General features: G+C 39.2%; 1 protein-coding gene across 1 annotated transcript in view; it reads left to right on the plus strand.

Annotated features, from left to right (window-relative positions):
- Window positions 1-9769, plus strand: part of LOC106935712 (trimethylguanosine synthase-like) — a 34000-nt gene extending 24231 nt beyond the window's left edge. The window contains exons 6-8 of the mRNA XM_015016333.1: window positions 2332-2418; window positions 6500-6644; window positions 9413-9769. Coding sequence (XP_014871819.1) covers window positions 2332-2418; window positions 6500-6644; window positions 9413-9754 — 574 coding nt within the window. The 3' untranslated portion in view covers window positions 9755-9769. The remainder of the gene's footprint in view (window positions 1-2331; window positions 2419-6499; window positions 6645-9412) is intronic.
- The last annotated feature ends 1452 nt before the right edge of the window (window positions 9770-11221 follow it).

The following is an 11221-nucleotide window of genomic DNA, read 5'->3' on the forward strand; positions in this document are numbered from 1 at the left end:
CTGCAAGCTTTAACTTAAAAAATATAGTGGGCACTGGAATACACAGGTTTCCTATGATTCACATTTTCTTTAACTTCCTATTTTATTAATTAATTTGTTTATTTTGTAAACAGGTTGCTGTGTATTGCAGACTTCTACCCAACGGGGTTTACCTGATTAAATAAAGAAAATAAAAAAATAAATATAGAAAAATAAAAATATAACTGGACAAACTGGGCTTCAATCAAGAATGACTGTAGTATGAGCTGTACTCTAGACCAGTGTTTCCCATTCTTGGTCCTCAAGGCACAACAACCTACATGTTTTAGATGTTACCCTGCTTCAACACACCCATTCAGATGATTGCAATTCAGTAAAAGGCCAGTCTTTGGAATAATCTTCATAATTTTGGTCTGACTCAACATGATAAACAAGCAAGATACAATCAAGGACACACACTGGACCTGATTATCAGTAAGGGTATGAATATTTCCAATGTCTCTGTAACTGATGTTCCTTTGTCTGATCGTTTTGCTGTTATCTTTGAAAACACAATCACCATTGAGCCTCTCAGCAAAACAACTACTGTCACAAAACGTTCTTTCACAGACAGCATAGCAGAAACTTTTAATCTATTACACACTTCCACCTTGCCTTTATGCTGTAACCATGTAGATGGGCTGGTAGATAACTTTCATTCTAAAATTTCAGGTATCCTTGATTCCATTGCTGCCATTAAAATTAAGGTCGTGTTTGAAAGGAACAAGTTTCCATAGAGATACGCGCAGTTAGATCTGCTAGTCAACGTTTCTGTAGGGCTGAACGTAAATGGCAAAAAACTCAACTTAATGTTTATTATGAGATCTATAAAGACTGCATAGCTACCACTCCACACTAAAACATGCAAGGGAAACATTCTTTGCTGAAATCATAAACAAAGGCCTTAACAATGCTCGTCCTATATTTGCCACAGTTGACAGATTCACAAACCTGCCTGTGACTGAACCATCTGAACTCCACTCTAACAGCCTGCAACAAATTTGCCAAGTTCTTTGCAGTGAAAATTGAAATGGTTAGAGGATTAATCTGCACATCCACATTACACTCAGTATCAATGACTTGCCCACACATTACAAATACAGAAAAAAATGACGCAATTTCAACTACTTATCCATGAAAGCTTAGAAGACATCAAATATAAATTAAGCTCTTCCTCCTGCTGACTAAATATCATCACCACTTTCCTTAAGAAAGTCTTTCCTGTCATTGCGTGTGATCAGCAAAATGATTGAAAAAGCTGTTTCAACAGTTGAATAGTTTCCTATTGATAACAAACCGCTTTGATGTCCTTCAGTCAGGTTTCCATGGTCCATATGGTCAATCCATAGTCAACTCACAGCTTCAGTTATTACAACTAAAAACTAGCGATCAGGCCTGAAATCTGGGTGCAGTGATGAACTCTGACTTGAACCTCCAGAGCCACATAAAGACAGTGACAAAATGGACCATCTATCTCCTGAAGAAAATATCAAGGATTAGAGGACTAATCTCTAAACTCATTCATGCTTTTATCTTTAGTCGCATTGATTACTGCAACAGTGTCTTCACAAATCAATCCTCCAGCTACAGCTGATCCAGAACGCTGCTACTGGCGTTCTCACTAAAACTAGGAAGGTGGAGCACGTCACCCCAGTTCTAAAGTCCTTCCACCGCCTCCCTGTAGCTCAGAGAATAGACTTTAAAATACTGTTAGTTTATAAATCACTGAACAGCTTAGCACCATAGTACATTAAAGATCTGCTGCTGTTGTATCAACCTTCCAGACCTCTCAGGTCTTCTGATTCTGATCTGCTCTGCATCCCCAGAAACAGAACCAAACACAGAGAAGCAGCATTCAGCTTCTATGCACCACAAATCTGGAACAAACTTCCTGAAAACTGCAAAACAGCTGAAACATGGAGTTCCATTTAATCCAGACTTAAAACGCACCTGTTTAGAGTTGCTTTTGGAACATAAAACATTGATAAACATTCTGATGTATAATGCCACCAGACAAAATGTTATGTTTCAATTACTGACCGTCTTCTTTGACTGTATTTTTGTGTTGTTTACAGTTTGAACTGCCCTGTTGCTGAAATGTGCCATACAAATAAACCTGACTGATTTTGTTATTCAACTATCAATTGAAATCATGTGTGCTGAAGCAGGGAAATGCCAAAAACATGCAGGGCAGTGTGCGTTGCGTACCAGGGCTGGGAAGCACTGCTCTAGATAAAGGCTTGTAAGGTCAGCAAGGCATTGACTGTAAACCAGTTGTCTCTTCTTAAAGCTGTACTTTTTGTTTGCCTGTAGTCATGAGTTGGATGTGGAGGAGTGTCCACAGCTTACACTGAAGGAGGTTTGGTCCAAACTAGGACTCAAGCACAAACTCCAGCCCCAGTAAGTCTTTTTCCTTCTTTTTGAGTATTTTTCTATTCTAATTCTGCTTGCTTTTGTTTAAACAACTACAAGAAAGTTAGCTATATGATCCAATATAAACTAGTCACTAGTCAAAATATTAACCAGTAATACCAGTTGGTTTGTCTTATGATTCTTATAATAATTCAACAATGCATTTTCTATTGTTCTGAATTCAAATTTGCAAATTACACCTCCCTGAGAAGATCATAGAACATGATACCAAAAAACATTTCTGGTATGAACCAAAAATGATGATATTAGCAGTATATTGATCAAAGTTAGTATGATAGTTCTATTTAGAGTTGTGAAAAAGACATTCAATCAGTCCAGCTTAGTTTTGTTGTAAGGTGGTCTAGAGACATTTTAAGTTGGATCAATTCATATAAAATGTCTTTGAATATTAACCTTCAGCTACATCCTTAACAATGGCAAACATTGTCATCTAACCATGACAATGTTTTCCAAACAATCCAAAAACTTGATTCCTACGAGTCTTTGTACATATTTCAGCAAGTATTATTATTGTTATAATTACAAATAAATGCAACATCTTTAGTGAAGTAGGCACTGTACCGGTCTGTTGTGGTGAAGAGAGAGTTGAGTCAAAGAGCAAAGGATTCAATTTACAAGTTCATACTTTCATCTATGATCATGACCATTCACTGGATTATGACCAAAAGAATGAGATCAAAGATACAAGTTGGGGCTGAAACGATTCCTTGAATGATTCAAGTATCTCAATTAGTAAAATTCCTCGAGGAAAATTTACCTGTCTCAAAGCTTCGTTAATTTATGTTTTATTATTTACCACACCATGTTCCGGCTGGGACATTATTTGTGTTATGCGTAGCTCTGACTTCCGCCTCTGAGTTGTTGACAAATCTTAAGTGTAAGCGGCATAATGTCCAATTTTCAAGTTGGACATTATGCCATAGGGATTTTATTAATTGATGATAATGCCATAGGAATTTTATTACTTGATCTGTTTCTAACTTGTGAGTAAGAAACAGATCAGCTGTCTTTGGAAAGTTTCTTTGCAAAGGGGTAAAGGCCCAGAGAAGAGACAGGAGAATGGATTTATCCCGGACCAGTAGGTGAGTCCCACATTACAAGCCGCTCTGCGTACCATGCAGCAACCGGCTCGCTAATGAGGCAATGAAGCTTCAAACTGCTTCGCCAAGAAGAGACCAAGCAGGCTGTACATATAAGCAACACTTCAGCTGTCATTGTCTCTCATCACTCCCAGATGGGAGTGATTGAGTTTAAGCCATTAAGGAGGCTTAAAGACTCTCAGCTGCAGACGCCCTGGCAACGAGCTGCTTCTCCGCCATTTGCATTCACATGACCCCACCAATCCGGTTTTAACAAAGGGGTGGCGGAGTGCACCGTTCTGGTATTGCTGGTATATGTATTCATGTGTGACATGGGCGCCAAAGATACCATCACTCACATGGACACAAAATCTATAAATGGCTGTGCAAAGTGAAGATTCAACTATTAAACTGACTGAAGATGAATACGGAAACTAAAGGCTGGAGTATACTTCTTAAATAACTTCAAAAAAACACTTATGTATATAATATAGCGTGCCTATTAATTTGATCCCAGCATTCTGTTTTGATGCTGAAGTAAAAAGTAGTCAATAGCATATGAAGTATTACTATGTTGAGTAATATGGACTAATGCCATTCGGGATGCAAACATTAGTGTATAAGCTAAAATTAGCCAAAGCTTAAATGATGTCAGTAACATGTGGGGGCTGGGGCACTGCCATGAATCTTGGGCCCCATGACAAAAAATTTAATTGCCCTTCTCCCCCATTTCACAGCTGCTGTTACAGTTTCTGAAGTCTATCTTACCCATCAAAAGCGCCACAATTTGAAAGGCTTGCAACTGCCTTGCTTTCTTTGGTTCAATTCTGATACTAGCACAGTATTCAGTGCTAGTGAATTTTACATGAAACAGTCTTGGCGCTGTCAATCAACCTCATTCACTTACTTCTAGAAGGGCTTATGGAAGATTTTATAAAGATTGTTTGACTTTCTGAGTAATGAATACATAGTTTTTGTTGTGTAATTATAAAGAGATTGGAGAACAGGAAAATTCCCTGGAATGATGCTAACTAGATTGTCACTGAACACAGTTTTGCTCATCTTTCACTGGGACAGGGGGGAGGGATTATGCTGGTAACAGGGTTAGAGCTGCTGCTGACTGACTCGTCTGTTAAGTGTGGTAAGAGGTACAGGGACATGTTCAATATATAAATATGATGTTAAATTCTTTCCTTCATTCATTAAATGCTAGTGAAATGCAGGCAAACGGTAGTCTGTAGCTAAGCTAAATATGTAAATGATTGATAATCTCAGTCTACTCACCTCTCTTGTAGAAAAACTGGGTTATAAATTGACACTCTTATCTTTTTTTCGTCTCTCTCTCTCTCTTTGAAAACCTGATTTTATTATTTTTCTAGGCAGCACAGTAACTGCCACAGTCGCTCTTGTCTTCAACCGACTGCTGCTGAACACCGTCAAGTGTGCTAAGCAGGAACAAACCATTTCAAGCAGATAGAGGGGTTTAGTGAAAATATAGATGTGTGATTTTTGGTCTGGGAGGGGGTAACATTTAATTTTTACTGATAAAACAATTTTAGAAACACTATATGATTAATTTTGTAATTGACAGGGCCCCGAATTTTTTTCTATTTCTATAAGAAAAATAAAACTATTTTTTGTGGGAGGGCCCCCTGTTGGTTAAGGGCCCTTGGAATTGTCCTAATTTTGGCGCCCTTGTGTGGGGGTGATTCATGTGCACACCAACCAACCAACCATACATATACATATATATATATGTATATGTATGGTTGGTTGGTTGGTGTGCATTCAGCAGTTCGAGCCTCACAAATGTGGTTTTTGGGCGACGTTTTTTGCGTAGCACGTGGCCATCGTAGGTTGAAACTGCAACAGAAGTAATACTGTAGTTCCCTTCTGTATGTAGGTTGGGGATGCGCACCTGAGTGAAGTTGGCCCCCCCACCTTCTTCAAATCAGACAAAATTGGTGTCAAACATTTGTGCTACGTTTGTGCTGGTTTGTGCAGCAAAATTTTTTGTTTGTGCCGCTATCATTTTAAAGATATAAAGAAATGTTTCCAGAGGTCATCCAAGGTCAACCAGCCCTCCACCTTCTTCAAATCAGACAAAATGGGTGTCAATCAACTCGGCTACGTTTGTGTTGATTTATGCAGCAAAAATTTTTGTTTGTGCTGCTTTTGCTTTGAAGATATTAATGAAAGTGTAAAGGTCAAAAGGTCAACCAGCCCCCCAACTTTTATGAAATCCAACTTTCTTTATATCTTTAAAATGATAGCAGCACAAACGAAAATTTTTGCAGCACAAACCAGCACAAACATAGCACTAATGTTTGACACCGATTTTGTTTGATTTCATAAAAGTGGGGGGGGGCTGGTTGACCTTTTGACCTTTACACTTTCATTAATATCTTCAAAGCCAAAGCAGCACAAACGAAAATTTTTGCTGCAGAAACAAGTACAAACGTAGCCGAGTTGATTGACACCCATTTTGTCTGATTTGAAGAAGGTTGGTTGACCTTGGATGACCTCTGGAAACATTTCTTTATATCTTTAAAATGATAGCGGCACAAACAAAAATTTTTGCTGCACAAATGTAGCACAAATGTTTGACACCAATTTTGTTTGATTTGAAGAAGGTGGGGGGGCCAACTTCACTCAGGTGGGATGCGCACAGCGATTCAGGCCACATGAACAGTTGACGGAACAAACATTAATAAATAGATGCCTTATTGGGTGTAGAACAATAATTGCCTGCCATGTACTGAAGTTAATATTCAGGATTTAACAATAAAAATCCGCTGTCAATTTGTGTGATATTACTTACCTTAAGGAAGTAAAAAAACACAATGTTTTTATATGAAAAAAATATCTTTCAAGATATTTCTTTCAAATTTCAGCATATGGGCCAAATGGTCTGTTGTCTTTTTTGAAAGTATAAAAGTAACAATGTCTTTTGCTTATTATTTCCTCAGGTTGGGAATTGTCATAAACTATAAACATTTCAATGGTCCAAGGCCTAAAAAGACTAATGAGGTAGTTGGAAACATCAACAAACACACCAGATTCTCTGAGATGGATGGAGATGACTCGAATCAAATTAACCCTGCCCTCTACAAGGTAATCTGTTTAAACTGTTTTGACATTTTTTATTCAGCTTGTCTGTGTCTTAGTTGACAGTGGGAAAGCTTAACCAGGACTACACATAATGTGGCTTGCTTTTTTGAAGTCATACTGCAATCAGATTGACAGACTTCCAAACTTCTTTTTGAACTCCTCACACTCTGATTTAGTTTTAGATAACTTGGGGTGTGTGTGTGTGCATGCGTGCTTGCTTGCTTGTTGTAGTCAAGACCACCTAACCTGAGACCAAGTCAAGACCAGAGTGTATTGAGACCGAGACAGGGCCAAGACTTTCATTATCAAGTCAAAGTCTAGTGGAAGGTCAAAATGTGACAGGAGAAGATGCACCAGCAAAAGAAGTGACTGTGAGCGTCAACGGATTATCAAACTGAGAAGATTCAAGAATCTGGCAGAGATCCAGAAAGATTGGAATGAGGAGGAAATCAGAGCTTGAAAAAACACCACATTCAGCAACTGACAGCATGGGTTAAAACTGTCAGGTTCCTTGGGTCAACCCACTTCTGAACCTGAGCTAATGTAGGAAGCATCACAGCTGGGCCAAGAAGAAGAAAGGCTGGACCATTGGCCAGTGGTCCAAGGTACTGTTTTCCAATGAAAGTAAAGTGTCCTTTTCACTTGGTAATCAAGGTCCAAGGTTTTGGAGGACAAGTGAGGAACAAAACCCAAACTGCTTGAGGTCCAGTGTGAAATACCCACAGTCATGATTTGGGGCGAAATTTCTGCTCCAGGTGTTGGTAAACTCTGCTTTCTTAAATCCAAAGTCAACAGTCTACCAGAATGTTTTAGAGGATTTTGATTCCTCTGCTGAGGATCTGTATGGAGATGCAGATTTTATCTTCCAGCAGGACCTGGCCCCTTGCCCACCAGAAGCACCAAAGCCACAGGGCTTGATTGGCCAGTCAGCTCGCTGGACTTAAACCACCCAAAAGCAAAGAAGAACTAACAGCAAGCACCAAGGAAATCTGGGCTTCCGTAGCTCCCAGGCAATGCCACCAGATGAACGCCTCAATGCCATGTTGCATCAAGGCAGCGATTAAGGCAAAGTATTGAAGATTGACATATAATTTTTAAAGTACCATATTTTTTATTTTTATTTCTTTTTTTTCTACAAATACTAAGAAGTAGTTTGGGCTGATTTCTTCACAGTATTCTGATGTTTTGTATATTCATGTTTTCGTGGGTTTCATGAGCTAGAAGCCCAATTATGTAAGAAGGAACCCAGGGCCAACTGCACAAGGTCTTCAATGGGTCTGAGGACCTCATCCCACTACCTTATGGCAGTCATGGCACCTGTGGCTAACACATGGAGGACTGTTTGGCCATCCACAAACCGTTGCATACTGAGTGTGAATCTGCTTTCATCTGTGAAGGTCAGAAGGTGCTAATGATGAATCTCCCAATTTTAGTGTTCCCTAGCACACGCCCATCATCCTGCCAGGTGTTGGGCTGTAAGCACAGGCCCTATATGTGGATGCAAGGCCCCCATGGAGTCTGTTTCTGACAGTCTGAGTAGACGCATCCATATTAGTGGCCTGCTGGCAGTCATTTTGTAGGTCCCTGGCAGTGGACCTCCTGTTTCTCCTTGCAATAAGGACAAGGTAGTGGTCCTGCTGCTGGGTACTAGCCCAGCAGCAGGACCCTTCTGTGTCTCCTGGTGTACTGACCTGTCTCCTGGTACCTAATCCATTCTCTGGACACTACTGAGAGACGCAGCAAATCTCCTTTGATGGATTGGCTACACTACTTGAGCAACTTCAGTGAGCTTTAAAAAACACCTCGTGATGTGTGAGAGCACTGACAAAATGAAAAAGTGACTGAAAGTTTAACCAGAAAGTAGGAGAACAGAGGAATTATCTGTGATCACCACCTGCAGAAGCACTCTTTTACAGTGGTTGTCTTGCTAACTGCCTCTCTTTTCCACCTACTGTGTTTGTACAGCATCAGGTGAAATTGATTCACAATAATTGTTACTTTCAAACTGACTACATTGACTCCACAAAAGTGTAACCGATTGGGAGTTGCATTGTTTTATATAGGTGTTCCCTTTATTTAGTTTTTTTAGCAGTGTATGAATTCGTATATGCATGTCTATGTACATACAGATTGAGCATTCTCTCTGAATTCAAGTTGTGTTAATCTACATATTATAATCTATATAGAGAAGTATGTGTCTTGAGGAAGGAAATAAAGTGTAGATGTTCATTAAACTGTGACCAGCACATCACACTGCACACACTGCTCCACCCTATTGCTCTCCAATCAATCATCCCTGGTGACAAAAGCTAAAAACTGGAGAAGTCCAATGGTAGTCTATAAATGAAAGCAGTAAAAGCTTAATTAAAATGTCGAGTTTTTGTCCCCTCCTCTTGAAATTGTACGCAGAGCATGCTGTTTGCTTACCTTGAAATATCTCCAAGGCAAGGGTGGCATTAACTTAATATTTTCCACCATTGTTGTGTTTTTTTTTTTCTTTTTTAATTAAGTTAAGTTTGTACAAGCACAATGCTAATAGGCGTTGATGGCGGAGGGTGACACTGCAGTTAGCATGTTGGATACACTGTTAGTACGTTCTCGTCCTTCTGTTATTCAGATGACTTGCTTTAGAAGGTTAATGGAAAGATACGAGAGAGGCATAATTTGGGAGAAAATTCTAGCATACCTTTAAGTCGTAGAAAATAAAAATGAGCAGAGTTATTTGTAGTCTTGTTACTTGGAACTCTAAATACATGGATACTGTTTTGTAGGTTCAAAATTTTCTTCAAAACTTGCCAAGGGAAGCTCAGATGACGGATGTAAAAGAGGAAAAGAGAAATAAGGGAATTAAGAAGAAAAATGATGAGCCTGTAGAAGAAGAAAGATGCAATTGTGAATCCACTTCAGAAACAAAAATGATGGAGGACAATGAATGTTCCTCTTACTCCAACTTCACTGAAAGATCTGTGGAAGAGCCAAGGGATGTGGAGAATCCTGGGAGATCACTAACATTTCAAGAGAAGCTGGACCTTGTTCCATCACACACACTTGAAGGTATCAATTTTCTTTCATTTATTGAATATGTTTGGGTTTCTATTCTCAATGTACTGTAACACACTGTTCACAATTACTAGACAAGTAAGCATTTGGGTATGTGTGAATAGTGAGTGAAGGTGTGACTTAATGAGATCAGAGTGTACATTATTACTAGGTTTTAAGAAAAAAACACAAATGAACTGCCTAAGATTTTAAAAATAACCAATCTGATAACTGCTAGTGAAATTTAAGGTCAAGGTAAGCAAGCCCGACACATGCCCAACTGTGAATAAGAAATAATTGAAACATCAAGACTTGGGCAGGCAGTATCTGTAAACAGATTTTTTTTATTTTATTTTTTTTTTATTTTCATTGTCAAATTCAGTTAATATAATATGACAACCTTGCTTCTGTCATACTGCACCGGGAAATCTGTGACTATAATATACAGTGAGCAAAAAAGTAGTCAGCCTCTGTTGGTGCAAGATGAAAGAGATCAGTAATTTTCATCATAGATGCACTTACGCTATGACAGCAAATTTAGAAAAAGAAATAATCCAGGAAATCACTTTGCAGAATTTTTTTAAAGAATTTATTTGTAAATTATGGTAAGTGGTCAATAACAAAAGGTCAACTCAATACTTTTTAACATGATTTTTGTTACCTCATGTCATTGAGGTAATGACATGACCTGTCATTGCAAACAATAACGGAGTCTTTACCCAGTTCACAATGGGCCAAAATAGCTGGCATTTTGGCCCATACCTCCATCTAGGTCTCCTCTAGAACAGTGTTGTTTTGGGGCTGTTGCTAGATAACACAGACTTTTGACCTCCTCCACAAATTTTCTATGGGCTTGAGCTCTTGAGACTGACTAGGCCAATCCAGGACCTTGAAATGCTTTTTATGGCGCCACTCCTTTGTTGTCAGAGTGGTGTGTTTGGGATCACTCCACTCAGGCTGCGTTTTCTGTGGCTGCTGGAAAACACAGTCACGACCCATCTTTATTGCTCTCACTGATGGAAGGAGGTTCTGGCTTAAGCTCTCGCAATACATGGCCTGGTTTCTTCTTCCCAGAACATATATGTTATCCTGTCCCCTTTGCAAAAAAAAAAAAAAAACAGCCCCAAAGCATGATGTTTCCACCCCATGCTTCACAGTGGGTTTGGTGTTCTTGGGAAGTGACTGAGCATTTTTCTTCCTCCAAACACAACAAGTTAAGTTTTTACCAAAAAGGTAAAGATGTTGCATGGGGTCCCAGATCAAGGGAGATTATCAATGGTCTTTTATGTCTTCCATTTTCTTACAATTGCTCCCGCAGCTGATTTATTCACACCAACCTGCATGCCTATAGTAGATTCATTTTTCCCGACCTGATGCAGGTCTGCAATTTTCTTCCTGGTGTCTTTTGACTGCTCTTTGATCTTGGCCATGGTTGAGTTTAGAGTCTGACTGCTTGAGGCTGTGGACAGGTGTCTTTTATACAGATTGAGAACAGGAGAGCTTCATAAAGAAGCTACAGGTCTGTGAGAGCCAGAAATCTT

The sequence above is a fragment of the Poecilia latipinna genome, unplaced genomic scaffold (genome assembly GCF_001443285.1).
Source record: "Poecilia latipinna isolate Pla-1442-1.1 unplaced genomic scaffold, P_latipinna-1.0 Scaffold2006, whole genome shotgun sequence".
Lineage (NCBI taxonomy): Eukaryota > Metazoa > Chordata > Actinopteri > Cyprinodontiformes > Poeciliidae > Poecilia > Poecilia latipinna.